This window comes from Aspergillus vadensis (genome assembly GCF_003184925.1).
Source record: "Aspergillus vadensis CBS 113365 unplaced genomic scaffold BO88scaffold_18, whole genome shotgun sequence".
Classification (NCBI taxonomy): domain Eukaryota; kingdom Fungi; phylum Ascomycota; class Eurotiomycetes; order Eurotiales; family Aspergillaceae; genus Aspergillus; species Aspergillus vadensis.
Genome location: NW_020292056.1, coordinates 388,607 through 404,937, shown reverse-complemented (window position 1 = coordinate 404,937; position 16,331 = coordinate 388,607). Strand labels below are relative to the sequence as shown.

At 46.9% G+C, this 16,331-nt stretch overlaps 2 protein-coding genes across 2 annotated transcripts; both read left to right on the top strand.

Moving 5' to 3' along the window:
- Positions 1-8,021: 8,021 nt before the first annotated feature.
- On the top strand, positions 8,022-9,906 carry BO88DRAFT_445148 (multicopper oxidase; the record flags this gene model as incomplete). Its single annotated transcript, XM_025710184.1, has 4 exons — positions 8,022-8,026; positions 8,062-8,267; positions 8,327-8,801; positions 8,865-9,906. 4 exons carry the CDS (start codon positions 8,022-8,024, stop codon positions 9,904-9,906), a joined length of 1,728 nt encoding a protein of 575 aa, XP_025560916.1.
- Positions 9,907-13,617: 3,711 nt separating this feature from the next.
- On the top strand, positions 13,618-14,728 carry BO88DRAFT_466427 (uncharacterized protein). The gene is made up of 2 exons (XM_025711473.1): positions 13,618-14,153; positions 14,235-14,728. Exons 1-2 carry the CDS (start codon positions 14,106-14,108, stop codon positions 14,547-14,549), a joined length of 363 nt encoding a protein of 120 aa, XP_025560915.1. The 5' UTR covers positions 13,618-14,105; the 3' UTR covers positions 14,550-14,728.
- The last annotated feature ends 1,603 nt before the right edge of the window (positions 14,729-16,331 follow it).

Here is a 16,331-nt window from a genome sequence, read left to right as displayed (position 1 = left end):
CCCTGAGTCCTTTCCAATAGAAATAATGCAGGTTGAAGTCTTTTACCACAATTTATTCCATGTCTTTCCACCGGTCTAGCACCCTTTGTAACGGTGTTATGGCGCTGTTAGTGGATTCGAGGCTTGGAACAGGGTTATAGATATTATAAATAATAATAGCTTCTTCATGTATACTCTACTTTAGCTCCAGTGTGCTAAGGTCTGATGTATGGTATATAATTATCTAGTAATAGCTCGCGATTCTTCTGTTTATAAAGAAGCAGACGCGAGTCTTCCTGTAGTTATAATAGGTTATTTTGAAATGTTGAGGGATAGGATTGTGGATTGTATAGACAAAAAAGTTCTGCCATGGCTCCTGGATAGCCAATATATTGTAGCTTGTGATTTTCCTGTCTTGCAGTAATGCGGCCATGACTTTGTCCCGAGACTTTATTATATTGTACTGTAGTATTGACAGAGTTGGTCATGCGCTTATTATTAGCTAGGGGTGAGTTAGAAGAAGTTCTTTAGTATTTATATCTTCTTTTCCGGGACTGCTTAATCGCGCGCATTCTTTTTTTCCAGAATAGCATTCACAGGCCTCTCTGACAGAGCTGAGCAGCCCTAACTAGTCCTTAGACTTCAGCTTCTATCCCTCTGGCTACTCTTCTAGGGTGATTGTGTTCATCATCTATAACATACCGTTTGCTATTCATCCTCTGCCATGCATGTTGATGGCTGGATAGTCCTTCAGAGGTCATACTGATAAGATTAGCCAGCGGGCAGACTTGGGGTCAGTATATTAATTAAATTTACTAGATTATTTCTCCTCTTAAGTAGGTTTAAAGATCTCTCTATACCTCCGCCAGTAGCAGTTCCAGCAGCTGCTGGTCTTGATTTATCTGATTTATAATAAAAGATAAAACAAGTTTTCCAGACTTATTCTATTCTTGCTTACTCTCTCTGTCTTCGCGGGCAAGTATTACTCCAGGTAGTGTATTAACTCTTACATAGCATGTATTTAAGCACAGGTTTTAGGTTAGTATTTCTTACTATATATTTCTTGGTATTGTACACTCCTGCACAGTATCCGCATCTCTCTTTTACATTACACTGGAGTCTGATATAGCTATATTTATAGTAATAATAGTACTGCTTAAGCCTGCATGACCAATTATACAGGACATAATTATGGTAGATCATATTTAATACCAGTCCCTCTCAGATGACCCGGTTAGCGTGGTATTTTATTATAAATTCTATAATAAGGAAGGAGGCTGCTTTCCTTCTTTCTTTTTTGATTAATTATTCTATATAAGCTATTTTTACTTTTTTATAAAATATAGTATTCTCTAATTTAATCTTCTCGATAGCTCTGTCTTGATTATCAATATCAATTAATTCCTTGTTGATATATACTCCGTGGACAATTATTCTATACATAGGCTTAATTACTTATATAGTTATTCTAAGGATCTTGATTTATTTCTCTTCAGTACTTTTCAGTATATCTGCCTTTGTCATAATTACAGTATAAAGTACTACATTGCTGCTTTTCAGCTGCTTTACTGTTATAATACATGGGGCTTTCCCAAGCAGGTTTATCTATAATTCTAAGATATTATTTACTTATTTATAGAGGTCCTCCGGTGATATCTTATAAAGAACAGCTGCGGAATTTACTTTAAGTTTTATTACAGTTTCTCTATTCTTGATGCTTGCGGTTGTGGAGGCTCTGCTATTCAGCGTGGACAGGTATAAGAGCATGCCCGAGCGGACTATATCCATCTAGGAAGTGATTCGGGTGGCTGCATTAAATAGCATGGAAGCAGGCAGCGTGAGTATATTATTAACAGCATTTTTAATAAAAATAATGTTTTTTGTGATTGGCTGCAAGCTGTTTAGTTTCCCCAGGATCTTTTATACTGAAGGTTGCTCTCGGGTTTTCTTAGCTAGTATGATTATGTTATTCAGAAAGACTTCCAGGGATTGGGCTGGTAATTTAGTATATTTAATATTATTAAGCTCTAGCAGTGCTGTGGCCTTAGTTATGATTTATATAGTATGCTTGAGGTGGTTCAGGGGCTGGATCTCCAATACTGGTCAAGTAATCCTACTAACCATGATTTCTGGGTATTCGGCGATAGCCAGAAGCACGGTTAATAGATTGAACCAGGTTTAAGATCAATTAAGCTTCTATTTAACGAGAAATTCCAAGAATTCGTTCTGAGCTGAGGGGAGTTGTTTTCCGGGTGGGATAAGCTCGTTAGATGCTCGGAGAACTGTCGGGCCGTTGCAGACCCGATGGCAGCTAGGAAGCTCCATGGAGAGCATACGAGTTGAGCGGGTGGAGGTGCATGGGAAGGGGTGGATGAACGATATCCCGCGGAATGATGAAACAGGAGGAATCACTGTCTGTGGGGCGACTGTCCGATTCGTCCACTTAAAACCGACGAGCAATCAGGCGTATCCCTCGAAAAAGGAAAGACCGATTGTCTTTCTGCATAATAATCCAAGCTGCAGCTATATGTGGAGAACCCACGAGGACGCTGTCCCACAAGCACAGGTTCCCAGAATGAAGTCAACAACGTTGAATCTCGCACGATCCCAAGCAGTCACCACGAAAGCCTTGCCAGAGGACATAGGAAGACACGTCAAGTGAGTGGATGCTGCACTCCCAGGAAAGCACACCCGACAGCTGTATGATGGATTATCGTGGAAAGAAGCGACCGTGCTGGCTCAACTCTGGACCGGCATGGTAAGATTAAATGGGTATCTCTACCGGATCAATGCCGCGCAGACAGACCAGTGTGCATGCGGACAAGCAAGAGAAACCGTGGAGCATTTCCTCTTCCGGTGTCGGAAGTGGACCACGCAACGGATCGCACTGCTACAATGTACTCGAACTCAGCGGGGCAATCTGTCCCTCTGCCTGGGCGGGAAATCGCCTTCCGACGATCAGTAATGGACGCCGAACTTGGAGGCAGTATGAGCCTCAATACGATTTGCCATTGCTACGGGCCGACTCGATGCCATCTAACCATGTCAACCAAAACATTGATACCCTTTCCCTGACTAACCTACACCAACCACCTTGTGCTACAGATGGTAGACGCGCTTCAACTGCTGAGGATAGAATGTGAACACTTGAAAAAGCACCTTCAAGCCAGTCTACTAACATATATACTAACCCACAGGGATTCCTACGATAGTGACAGGTGAGAGAACATATACTGAAAGGATCTATGTATGGGCTCGAAGGAGATACAGCAGATGTACATAAGGATTCATGTTGATAGTTTAGTGATAGTTGCCCTTTCGGCTGAGCCGCCGGGCGTTAATGAATTGTGTGTGTGTATATGTGGAGAAATGTGCTAGTGTCCTCTTTCTCTATAGTCATGAAGCCGGGCTTGAAACTGACTACGAGCATGATCCGGATTTAATGTAGACATTGCCTCCTTTGTCTCGATAAGGACACGATGTCTATGCTTTGGATTAGCTTCGTTACGGCAGAATGATAAGATTCTGTACCCTGAGAGAATCATATTTAAAGTCTGAATCTGCTATTTGATTCAGTTCTTCGAAGCCACTAGGATTACAAATACAGTTCTAATTGCCCATGATTGGCGAGGGTAAGTATGGTATGGTTTTGTATCTGGTAATGTAGAACATTAAATCCTAAAAGAAAAGGCTTGAGCCCAAGACTACCTGGCTGGCCTGGATCTTACAAATGCTGTGATAAATGTACATTCAAATAATTATATAATTAAAATCCTGATATTACCTGTGCCTTGTTCTGGTAAACATATCCCGAACCTTGCGCAAGAAACCGGACCCCGTTCTTAAGTATATGCTATGGTTTGATAGTGAACCTTGAAATCAAGACTGCGTTATAAAATATTCCCTAGGCGACCATGATGTCATTTCCAAATATTAATGGTATAATGGGCAGCGGTTTGATCCTCGATCCGCCCAGTCAGTAACACAAGACGAGTGAAAATAATGGTCCTATGCCAGCTGGCGGTAGGATATATCCAATTCCAGATTCTCCAGGCAGAACAGATACGTGTCCGGTAGGCTTTCTGAACATCGTCAGTCTGACTGGAAAGGAAGAAAATACATGGTGGAGTGATGAATGGCTTGCGCATTGTATGCTGTTATAAGTTTATCAAATTCGCTAGCAATAATTTTATCCATCATAATGACTCTGGAATAAGAGTTGCAAGTGTCCAGTTACATGGATATCTCTCCATCATATCGTGCCTGAAAATGAGGCTAGAAAGTTTTATAATACATCTAGTATATTCTCTAGAAATATATTCCTCACGTGAGCTCTAATCGCAGTAATCTGGATGCAGCAGGATACGATATATAGATAGATATAATACTGGGCTCTGTTCAGATGCTACCAGTGGCTCAAAGTATCCCTATCCATAACCACAGATTATTCTCACTGAACCCGTTATGCAATAGAAAAGGTGGGACCGAGCGGCCCCTTCTTTATTCTACCTTTTCTAATTACTGAGAAGGGAGGAGGCGTAACCAATAGAAATTAAGCTAATCTAACCTAAGTGAGAGGAATTATCCTGCCAGCCCGCGGTAGGGAGGGAGATGACGCAGTGCTCTTATAATGCCACAACAAGTCAAGCCCACTTTGATGTTTTTGTGCGAATGAGAAGCGATTTACTTGATAAGGACAATGATGACGTATACGGGAGTTCAGGTGATGTGTCTGCCCACAGTCTATCGTCAATAAAAATCAAGACTTGTATTGTCGAGTCAATATCAAATACTTGCCTCCTGTAACCAATCGTTGTAATATCTCGCTCGCAGATATTACCGTCGTCATGAAGCTTCCATGGTACCCTTAACCTACAGGACCTAATGAACCTCCACTGCACCTCTGACGATGATACTGATAACAATTGATAAGGCATACTGGATCTGCATAGACACAGAAATTGTCCCGTTAGTATTGACCTCTCCAACTGGAGCGAGGACAACCTACCGTCATAACTTTGACTACTACGAAGGGAGAACCAAAAGCATTATTACATACATCATTCTGGACTTTATTTGGTCCTGCGCACACAGCAAATGGAGGAGCACGTTCTTTTCACGCCTTGGACTTGGTGCGACGGATGGGAATGCTCATCCTCGTTTACTTGATTGGCTTGATTCGACCAATCGTGCGCAGTTGTACGTGGATGGTCATCATCTCGCAATGTGCTTTTGCTATCTGCTTGTCGTAGCAGCTTCGGCCCGATGGATTACGACAGATTATTCTTGATTAGGGCGTAGATGAGCAAGTAGCTCTGCGTCCGGCTTACCGTATGTGACGTATCTACATCAGCCTCGAAGAATTCCTTCAATTTTCTTGCGCTCTTCAACGTCTGGGTGGGAGCGCATCGCAATTGTACTGCCGAATGTTACACGTTGGTATTACCCAGCGCGGTAGCTTGATAATTCTTGTGCCCGCTTCGCCAATACTTGGTGAGGTCGATGGCAGCAATCCTCCAGACTACCGTACCATTAGCAAGTAGTTTTATGAGCCGAATCGGTTGGCTGATCGCATACTAAGAGGCGGCAACTAGTTCGAAAGATTCATGAAGGTGAGAGCGTAAGTTTATGATTATCAATGCTGGGAAAACAGCTTGATGACTGGCCTAGACATGTTTTGATTGATGTCTCATTGACCCTTCCAAGGCGGTAAGCGGCCACTCCGTAAGAGAGTATCAGTATCATAGAGATACTTGCCTGGAAAGGTTCCCAGAGAGGATTTCTTTAGGTTATTTCGAGACGTGTTTTATCTGAATTGCGGTGGTGATGATAAGGGGGCAACAAGTATCCAGGAGCGCTTGGTCCCGAAGACAGTCTCGTTCAACCAACCCTATCCTGTCAATTGGAAGTGACCCAATGGTAACTTAACAGAAGGACTCAGGATTGGATAAGAGCACAAAAATCCTTGATCCTAGATATTAGATATGTCGTGCTAGCTTTTGGATGCAAGCTTTCATTCTTGTTGCTGAAAGGGCATTCTATATCTTCAATCGAGCCTCAACAGTGGTGTCCTTTAACGATCTTCATATCTTAATATACTGATAGTCAAACAATCGGGTAGTCTGCTTCCTAACATTTCACCTATTGATACTGTATGCTACCCCTTGAAGAAATGGTTAATATATAAGGCGATAGACTAAGACGTTGTCGGGAGGCCTCGGAGAAAGGTGTGGTGCCGGTGTCCGCGTACGCGCATTCACATGGTTGGATTCACCTCATGGACTTCTAGGAAAACGCCTCATCGGACCAGGCATTTTTGATGATATCTCAATCCTCGTTGTCTCTACTATAAGGTTCGATTTTCCTTACCTAGCCGGCAGCGTGTCTGCAGGGTCGCACTGTGGTGAGCCTGACCTACCAGTAATGACTGAGACTTGAGTTTTACCAACTGGTAAGGATGGATTGCGCTGCACGGAAAAAATACCTGTCATTGCCGATGCTGATACAGGGCCTGGCGGGCCCTTCAACATTGCTAGATCTACTGGAGTTAGGCAGGCGTTGATGATCAATCCTGTTGGCTGATTAGCTGAGGCCGAACAGAAGATAAAGAGCAGTCGCATAAGCAACCTGGCCACGTAGCATTTCCGGGCCCGAGAATATATCAAGCTCTTTGCAATGTTGTCTCAAGGAGCCGCTTGGCGAACCGGTGGCAATAGAAAATACTTGCATACCCGCTATTTATTCTTCCATTCATTCAAAACTTGGTTAACAATCCGCTGCGATTAGATTAGCGTTGATACGAACATACTGCGCAGTTATAACTGACCGTTTTGGCTTCGATTTCTTGCTTCAGTTCACCTTGCATCGTCTCGTAAGGGTTGAACTCTCGTTTCGAGAAGGAGGCCTCGAGTATCCAATATTTCTAAGCTCGATCTGAACCAACAGTTGGATTGACTGACGAGATAAGGTGAATGACCAGGAGGGGACATATTGCCACAGTCCCGCCGACCCAGAGGTATGGTTTATCACATGAAACTTGAACAACCCCTGTCAAAGCACCCCCAATAGCGCGAACCCTCCCGTCGGTACTTTCGGCACCAGACTCGCGATAAGCCTGTTTCCTAAAGTTATTTGTATTCGGATTTATGATTATTTTCGAATGTTCGACTATTCGATATTTGATCTCCACCCCTACCCAGAGTTCGAGTACGACCATTTCACTGAATTGAGAGAGACGGATGTCGAATTAGGAAAGAGAACAAGGTAGGGCGCCTTTGTTCTTATCTGGCTAGATTGTAGGCCCTAAGTGAAGCATTTTCTTTCAGCATCAGTTAGAGTTACATTTTCTCGAATGGATACACTCGGCCTTCCGACAACACTGGCTAGCACCTCCCTGCTGTCCTCTTTTGCACCTCAACCATGGCCTGAATATCAACAACTAATACAACTTTTTAGCCTCGCGCATCCCCTGGATAGCGTCCTTAACAGAATCTATATAAACGTTGTTTTGGCAGGCTGGATAGCTTCAACTAGTCCCAATATGGAAGCGGCACTTACTAGCTCCTTGGCGTGATAAAGGGAAAGTTAAGATTTTCGATTCCACACTGTACCATCGAACATTGGTAGTTGATAACTTAAGAGTGATTTTCTGGCCTTTCCTTTCCCCCTTTAGTAGCTTTAGCCTACCAGGGTAGGCCTTGTTGCTGTCGTCAACTGATCCGCTTCTCCTAAAGCACATCTGAGCCAAAAAGATATGAGATCTTTACTGATTATTTTAGTGAATCCAATTTTGAAGAAAGATTCTTTAGATCCGACTAGGTCAGACAAGATTGTCTGAAGCAGTGTTCCTGGTTATCCCTTCATTCCGTCGGCCGGCCTTCTTGGCGTCTATTGGAGTTTGTTCGTGCACCGCATTCTCATGTCCGATGGAGAATGAGTGTGAAGCAAAAAATGTAGTAAAGCTTGCCCAGAGAACGCATAAATTGCGGACCAGATGCCCGCTTTTTCATTGAACTGACAGCACACTTTCGACACGTCGCAACATGGGGTTATCTCACGGCAAGCTGATTTTGGCGGCTTTAGTGATTTTATCCAGGGGGTATCATGCCGGGTCGTGGGATATAATCTTACCCTAACATGGCAGGATCATGAGGTTGCTGGGGACATCCGAAATGTCGTTCTCATTAACGGACAGTTTCCCGGCCCTACACTCTGGCTGAAACAGGGAGATGATGTAGAAGTTTTGGTGACTAACAACATGCCTTTTCCAACTACCGTTCACTTTCATGGTCTGTTGTCCGCCACACTTCTCAAGTGACATGCCCTGACAAACCTCTCTACCATCTAGGTATCCAACAGCAAGGTACCCCCTGGTCTGACGGGGTCCCCGGTCTAACTCAACTACCTATCGCGCCAGGGGACCAGTTCTTGTATAACTGGAAAGCCGACGACTACGGTGCTTACATCTATCATTCACACGAATCGGCCCAGATAGACGACGGCTTTTACGGAGCCATCTATATCAAGCCAGCAGACAACGTTGAGAGGCCATTCTCGTTGATCAGCACAGATAAGACGCAGCTGGACTTCCTGAGACAGGCAGAGCAGAATACCCAGCCGGTTATTCTTTCAGACTGGCGGCGTCTGACTTCAGCGGAAATTTTGAACATCGAGGAACTATCCGGTGTTGAGAGTTACTGTGCTAGTTCCATCCTCGTGAATGGCAAGGGATCTATGTTTTGTCCGCCACAGGAGCATATCAATGAGCTCACCCGGCCAGAATTGAAAGAACTGCTCAATGGGAGAAATATGTCTGATATGGGGTAGGTTGTTGTTGTAAATTTTTGTGAACTTCTCAAGATATATATTAACCTTGTGACTTTTAGCTGCCTACCGCCCATTGCAGCCCGCCTGGGTTTCTTCCCGTTCAACATGAGCGAAATCCCCAAAGGATATTACGAAGGTTGCACACCAGCTGAGGGCCAGACCGAAGTCTTCTTTGTTGATCCTGCTTCACAATGCGTCAGCTACGACTTGATAAACATTGCTGGGAGCTCCTCGCTAGTATTCTCAATTGATGAGCACCCGCTGTACATCTACGCGGTAGATGGTCGATACGTTGAGCCACTGCTTGTCGATGCCCTCACTATCCAAATCGGAGCCCGGTATTCCGTCATGGCAAGGCTAGATCGGCCTGCGGGTAACTACACTATTCGGGTTGCCAATAACTATGCAAATCAAATCATCAACGGGACGGCAATATTGTCTTACAAAGCGCCCTCGGAGCAATACTCCTCCGAGCCATATATCACTGAGATAGGGAAGGGGGTCTCCCCGAAAACAAACATTTTGGATGAAACAGATCTAGTCCCATTTCCAGCCTTAGCGCCGGCGTTGGACGTTGATCGCACTTTTATCCTGAACGTCCATATGTACAATGCGTCATATACCTGGGTATTGGGCAATGACAGTTACCCGCCGTCAATAGAGCACCTATCGGTGCCCGTGCTCTACAACATCAGTTCGATACCTGTGCAATATACCCTTCCGACCTTGAACGACACATGGGTCGATCTTATAATAAATGTCGCGACTGGAGAGCCTCAGCATCCGTTGCATAAGCATTCGAACAAGTTTTTCGTGATTGGAGAAGGCTCAGGCCCGTGGACGTATGCCTCGGTGGCCGAGGCGGCTGAACATATTCCTGACAGTTTCAATTTCGTGAACCCGCAGCTTAGGGACACATATCCAACACCGACCTCCAGAAATGGTGGGGCTTGGCTAGCACTTCGATATCATGTACAGAATCCGGGGCCTTTCCTATTTCATTGTCACGTTCTTATGCACCAAGTTGGTGGGCTTGCTGTGGCTTTCTTGGACGGCATAAATATATGGCCGACAGTGCTGGAGGACTGTGATCCACACTGACTTGAAAGTGAAGGCAGAGCCCCAAATATCTTTTGTCTAAAATATCAGGGTTGTGGTATCTCAACAGTGATGCTGTTGAGGTGACCCTACCCATACCTTCCATCAAATTAATCAGGATCATCCGTTTGTCCGTACCTTAACAATCCTACATGCTTATAGCAATATATAAAGGCATAAAGGTTTATGAGGGATTGGGGTTGACTGGTAAAGTTCTTACATTATTCCGAAAAGGTCAACGAAGACCAATAAGCATAATCTAATCAAGGCGGGCAGGTTCTAGATACAGGAAGGTGAGACCGTAGAAGGGACTCACAAGGGAGATGAAGTCAGACGGTCTGCCTTGAACGCGTCTGAACGCCGAGTACAGTACTGTATGGATCAAGCAAACGGTTTGACCAGCCATACGCGGACTCGCAGATTTCTTGTCCGAAGCGTACCGGGGGAGTTACCCAGGACTCGCGACGTCATTTATCCTTTGCGTCATTGTTCAGGCACAGGTATACTAAAAATGGGGATTATTGTCACTGTTCACACACACACACACACAATTCATTAACGCCCGGCGGCTCAGCCGAAGGGGCAACTATCACTGATCTATCAACACCGGTTCTAATGTACATCTGCGGTATCTTCTTCGAGCCCATACATAGACTCTTTCAGTATATGTCCTCTCAACTGTCAGTATCGTAGGAATCCCTGTGGGTTAGTAGTTTTGTTAATAGACTGGCTTGAAGGCGCTTCTTCAAGTGTTCAATATCCTATACTCGGCAGTTGAAGCGCGTCTACCATCTGTGGCACAAGGTGGCTGGTGTAGGTTAGTTAGGGGAAGGGTGTCATTATCTTGGTTGACATGGTTAGACGGCGTCGAGTCGGCCCATGGCAATGGCAAATCGTATTGAGGCTCGTACTGCCTCCAAGTTCGGCGTCCATTGCTGATCATCGGACGGCGATTTCCCGCCCAGGCAGAGGGAGAGATTGCCCCGCTGAGTTCGAGTACATTGTAGCAGTGCGATCCGTTGCGTAGTCCACTTCCGACACCGGAAGAGGAAATGCTCCACGAGACTGCATAGCCTTACTCATAAAAAGTGCGTTGTCCTTCTTCACGGCATATATTGCGCCTGCGTATCGCAACTGAGTGATCTGATCAACGTAGCTCCGGATATCCTCGATCTTCGTTGTTATAGTAACATTCTTTTTTTAACACCCGTATTTTACCAGCGCATAATTTAGCTTGGCACAGTTCATCAATATCATTTCAATTATTCTCATGGCTGACGCGCACAAGGTTGGCGTAGAAGACAACTTTGAAGGGAGCAGAGTAAAGCAGCCAGCGTCATTAATGTAAAAAGTCGACCCAGGGCATATGCCAGGAGCTGCCAACCTAGGATAATCAGGTTCTTTCTGATGATCCGGCCACGACACAAGTTCCATTGCAGATGAAGGCGAATCCAATACAGAGTGCCTCTCCGCTTCCACCTCTAACAGCACAGAGCTATTGCTCGTTGGATACGCTTTGCCATAAGCTACAAGAGCAGTATCGCCCACCTTCGGCTCTCCAGCACTCAGTAGCTTATCGGTTGCTGCCGCACAAGTATTGGAGTGTTCGGATTTTCCAGGTGATACGGCGTTGCTACCCTTTTAGGAGGACCTCTCGTTCAGTGATTTGTTGACATTTGAGCCTTTCTTTCCCCTTTTTCTCTTCTTTATAGAAGGGCTATCCATCCCCGCGTAATCCATTCTGCCCCGTTTCTCTGCGAATGATAATGCCCGATAAGACCCACGGAGTTCGTTTACAGGTATGTCCTTTATTCCAGCACTAAGCCGAGTTTCACGGACAAGAATGTATATCAGCACACCTGCGACCCTCCCAACAGCGGCCGAGTACTCACCAAAATCAGAAATGCCAAGGATATATTACTTTATCGGCTCGTCACTGCGATCACCAATTCCGCAGAGTATCAGCAACTCGCGGATCTTCTGTGCTATCAGAATCTAGATTGCTTCTTCCATGGCTTTTGACCCTAATCCCCTCAATTATCCCCCTGAATAGCCTTATAATATGTCCAATATCCCTGTCAAGGTAGAAACGCATTCATCGTGTTAGCATCAATGAAGCCCCAGTTCACATCCACGCTAGTCCTAAAATGGTTGGAACTGTCCCACACGTTGCTAGCCACGGATCAACAGACAGATCAACACCTGATCGAAGGGTAAAAGAAAGTAAGCGCAAGCCTAAATTTAATTTTGAGAAGCGGGATAACCCAATGCCCATATCATTGTAAGCTAACGTTCCACACTAATCGTGCGATCGAGGTATCTACCCAGCGGGTCGTCAGCTCCTAGGATTCGACGAGCCTTGAATGGTAAATTTTCTTGCCCTCAATTTCTAGCCAGGTAAGCGGGAGACTAGAGTACATCAAACAGTCTATCAAACGCAGTCAGACTTCTTCTCCACGAAGGGCAGAATACCCAGATTTTGAGGGCGTTAAATGTCAACACAGTCAAGTGAATAGTGGAAAGGAACAAGTGAATAGTGGAAAGGAACCCTTTCAACACCCAGTTTTCAATAGTGCATTAATCAAACGCAATGAAAGTCCAGCCACCCAAATGCATGAGGGCTTCCCATGTGCAACCGTCAAGAGTTGTGCAAAGATAAAGCCGCTCGAGTTTTCTTTTCGACTACCTGGAGCATCATCGGTTTGTTCGAATACCCATTTCTCATGACGGCACTTTGACTCAACTTTTAGGGGGCAGGGAGCAGACCCGCTTATCAGTCGCCCCACATGAACGAGAATGGTAAGAATCAACAATCAAATGCTCCACTCTCAAAAGGTGTTCAACCAGGGTGGTCAGCCCCCCTAAAATAGGTGCGATTCAGCGCGGAATTCTTGAGCCGTTGGACAAACACACTTGAACGTTTAACCCCTTCAAATTGATTTCATCAGTCTTAAAATGGCCGGAGGTCAGGGATGAAGTACGTTACTACTTCCTCAGTCGGCTTTTCGTCAGATGGTTTCTGGCACAACCGGCTTTTGGTAATTCCACGAGACACATACGGAACCAACAGGCACGCCAACTTTGTATACAAACTTAAAATTGCACGAGGAGATCTCCCAGATTCGGCACAGACACAGGGGACGGGATGAATTGGTCGCCGCATAAAGGCTTGGGAGAGCAGAGGCGCGCTGCCGTGTACTCAGACCACCATTGTAGCGATTACAGTACTCGCAAAGCATAGTTACATTTAAAACTACTGCAATGTAGAGCAGCATACGTAGCAGTCGAATGCAATTCGACGTGCAGCTAATTCAACCTCTGACAGCATGATGTAGAGCTACCGTAGAACAAAAAACTGATTTGAAATAAGCCAGCGTGGTGAAAAGGCCACCAAAAACTGACCCTGCCTGACAAAAGCTCGCTAAATACCCATTTATCGTGCCTACATATTATTTTCGACGTACCCCATTTTTTGATGCCTGGGAATCGGACTGAAAGCGCGGACAGGACCCAGCGCTTTTCGGAGTTGACCTCATGGTTTCACGGGCAAATACGCGGGTGTCTATCATATACTTGACCGTTTCACCATCTCCAACACTACAACAGGAGAGGCACAGAGGCCAATCATTCATTAATGAAAGTAGGTAGCTTGTGACTGTACCGGTGACCCAAAGCCGACGCCGTGAAATGCTTATAAGCCGACATCTCCCATCTGCCGTGTCCGACTCTCGCTCCCCCAAAGACAATGCTTCCGAGGCTCATAGATTTGTATAAACAAGCCAGGCAGATCCAATACATTGGCTGGTACGGAATATGGGTTGCTGCTTTGCTGGGAGTCTGGATTATCACACCGTTGGCGTACCAGCTTGCCGGTGGGCTGTCCAATGCCAGCTCGCGGGATCCCTTGGACGGCGTGTGGCCTGCGAGTTGCCGTGGCTCGTCCGGACTATTGGCATCGCCACCGCATTCGAGCGATCTTGTTTGGGATGCTCTTTAGCACCAATATTTTTCTCCTAATTTTGTCCGCCCGTGGCTGGGCCGACGTCCAGCAACGCGCGGCGAAGCTCGCCGTCCTGAACCTATTGCCACTCAATACGGGCCTGACCTTTGGCCTCCGGCCCATCTGCTCGGACTCAGCCGCTCTGCCGTTACATGGTCGCATCACTAGTGGGGACGGGTGATGGCCGCCCATTCCCCTCTTCATGGTCATTGCCATCGCCTCGCTGAGACATGACTGGGTTCCCTTACTGGTCAGCCCACCATGCTGCCCCTCGATGATGATGATGATGATGATTATTGTGATCTGAGAGCATACCACTAACCAGGGCTAGGCAGCTACTGCCGTTCTTGTCATGATCCCCGTGAGCTTGCATGCGGTTGTGCGACGGCACTGTCAGGTCGCCATAAGATTCCACTACTCTCTGGCGGTCACGACAATGGCGGCCCTGGCGTATGATACGTGGGACCAAGGATCGGAATCCCGCTGGCAAGCGGTTGGTGCTGGGGCCCTATGTATCAAGCTGAGTGCCGTTGCCATCTCTCATGCCGTCTTGATCCAACAATGCTGGGGGGCGGAATGGCCCACCGTGACCATCCGTCCCTTTCATGAGCTGCTTCGTATCGACATTACAGTGTCCCCCCATTGACACATCCGGCCGGCGCAGTACGTATACCTCTGGTTGCCTCATGCGAGATTTCGCTCGTGCTTCCAACTCCAGCCCTTCTATGTCGCTTGCTGGGAAAATGCGCCCACCAGCGTCGGCAGCCCGCACTGTTGCTGAGGCCGTACGGCCGATCGATCGACTACACCCTGTTTGGGACGATCGAACACGCACCGATTGTGAGATAAGGAGTGGCTGGCTGACCGTGTCGGACGTGCACCCCATGACTAATGATTGTTTACCGTAGTGTGCGCCTGTCAGTCGATTCGCCACAGGTCCAGGATATGCTCCAGCCTCGGACGGGGTTGGATATCAGGCTCTTCGAGTTCGACCACGAGCCAGGTCACGTCTGGGAGGCCCCTTGCCGCGACAACTCCGCCACCACCAATCCCGCCCAAAGCCATCATCGGCAATGGGTTGCCTCACGCATTATGGAAGGTCGATCCTCAAACGCAGTGAATTCCAACATGCCTTGTGATATGAGATACCTGTCTTTACGCGCAACAAATCCCACGTGTGGCAGTGGCATCCTTCGGTACGGCTCCACTTCTCTATCTAGCCCGATGTCTGGACGCTCAACTTTGATAGTCACGGGTCATGAGATCTCAGGGCCGTTTGTTGATGGGCAGTTTGATCAGTCCCGGGTTCCGCCACGCTGTTCGATATGCATTTCGGGCACATCCGGTGCGCCGCCGCAACAGATAACCCGGGCTGAATAACCCACCGGATCCTGCGAATGCTGACCATGGCAGATCGAACAGCGACCACCATCACAGTGCGCACATCATAGTCATTTGACACTGCTCTGCTCTGACACGCTGTTGCGTGAACTTTGCCCCTGGCATTCGTCCGTGGGCAATGGGCAGCTTGTAACATGCGATGGCAACTGCACAGGAGGAACTCAACCGGAGCTGCATCGGGCTGCTAGTCTGCGCGTTCCACGTGCTGGGCCAACAGGACTCGGAGAACATGGTAATTTCCTTACTGGGGTCGAAATGCCAACCAGGTTTCCGTGCGGTCGGTTCATATGGTCGCAATGAGCAGAACCGCTCAATACGTGGCGGCGCAATCCGGAAGCGACGATGTCGCACTCACAGAGTCGTACCCTCTCAGTACTCAGAGTCCATCGCTTGGCAACTGTGCTTTTGGAGGCATCGAGGAGGATCAGAAGCCTGAGGCCATTTTGGCGTATGTGGTGCCGTCGACTGGCATCGTCAGGGCTATTATTTCGGCAGGTGACCGACCTGAGAGGTTGCCCATGATGGCTAGTTGGAGATGGCCACGGCGTGAATTTTGCTCAAGGTCAGTCCCCAGCTAGTCTTTCACAACCTTCAATTTGCCCAACTGCTTGCCCAAGGGGACCGGCAGGATATGATCCACGTTCCACCACTCTTGGCCCGCAGTCCTAACCCATCGTTAAAATAGATAAGCAAGAACGTCTAAGCTCCCATCGAAGGAGGACTATCTCATCGCGATAGTTCAGGAATCAGGACGCTATAAAGCGCACGTGAGCTACGGATAATCCTCCGACTCCGAGCAATGTGATTTTCTCTCAATGCCGATTCCACGGCCTTTTCCACGCCTTCCCATGCAAGACTCGTCTACACGTGCATTATGTATCATACCATAGCGTACATCCAGATTCCGAAAATACTCAAGCTGCGGCAACTCATTGGAGCGCCCCCTCGGCGTGCGGTTCGTCACCCCGTCCATGAAGAAGTTTCATTATCTCATTCGCGCACCACCCGAACGGAAGACGAGTATTTG

Coding starts and splice junctions, on each gene's coding strand:
- BO88DRAFT_466427 (XM_025711473.1), top strand. CDS start 14,106: ATGGTCATTGCCATCGCCTCGCTGAGACATGACTGGGTTCCCTTACTG. Junction 14,154..14,234: donor ATGACTGGGTTCCCTTACTG/GTCAGCCCACCA, acceptor AACCAGGGCTAG/GCAGCTACTGCCGTTCTTGT.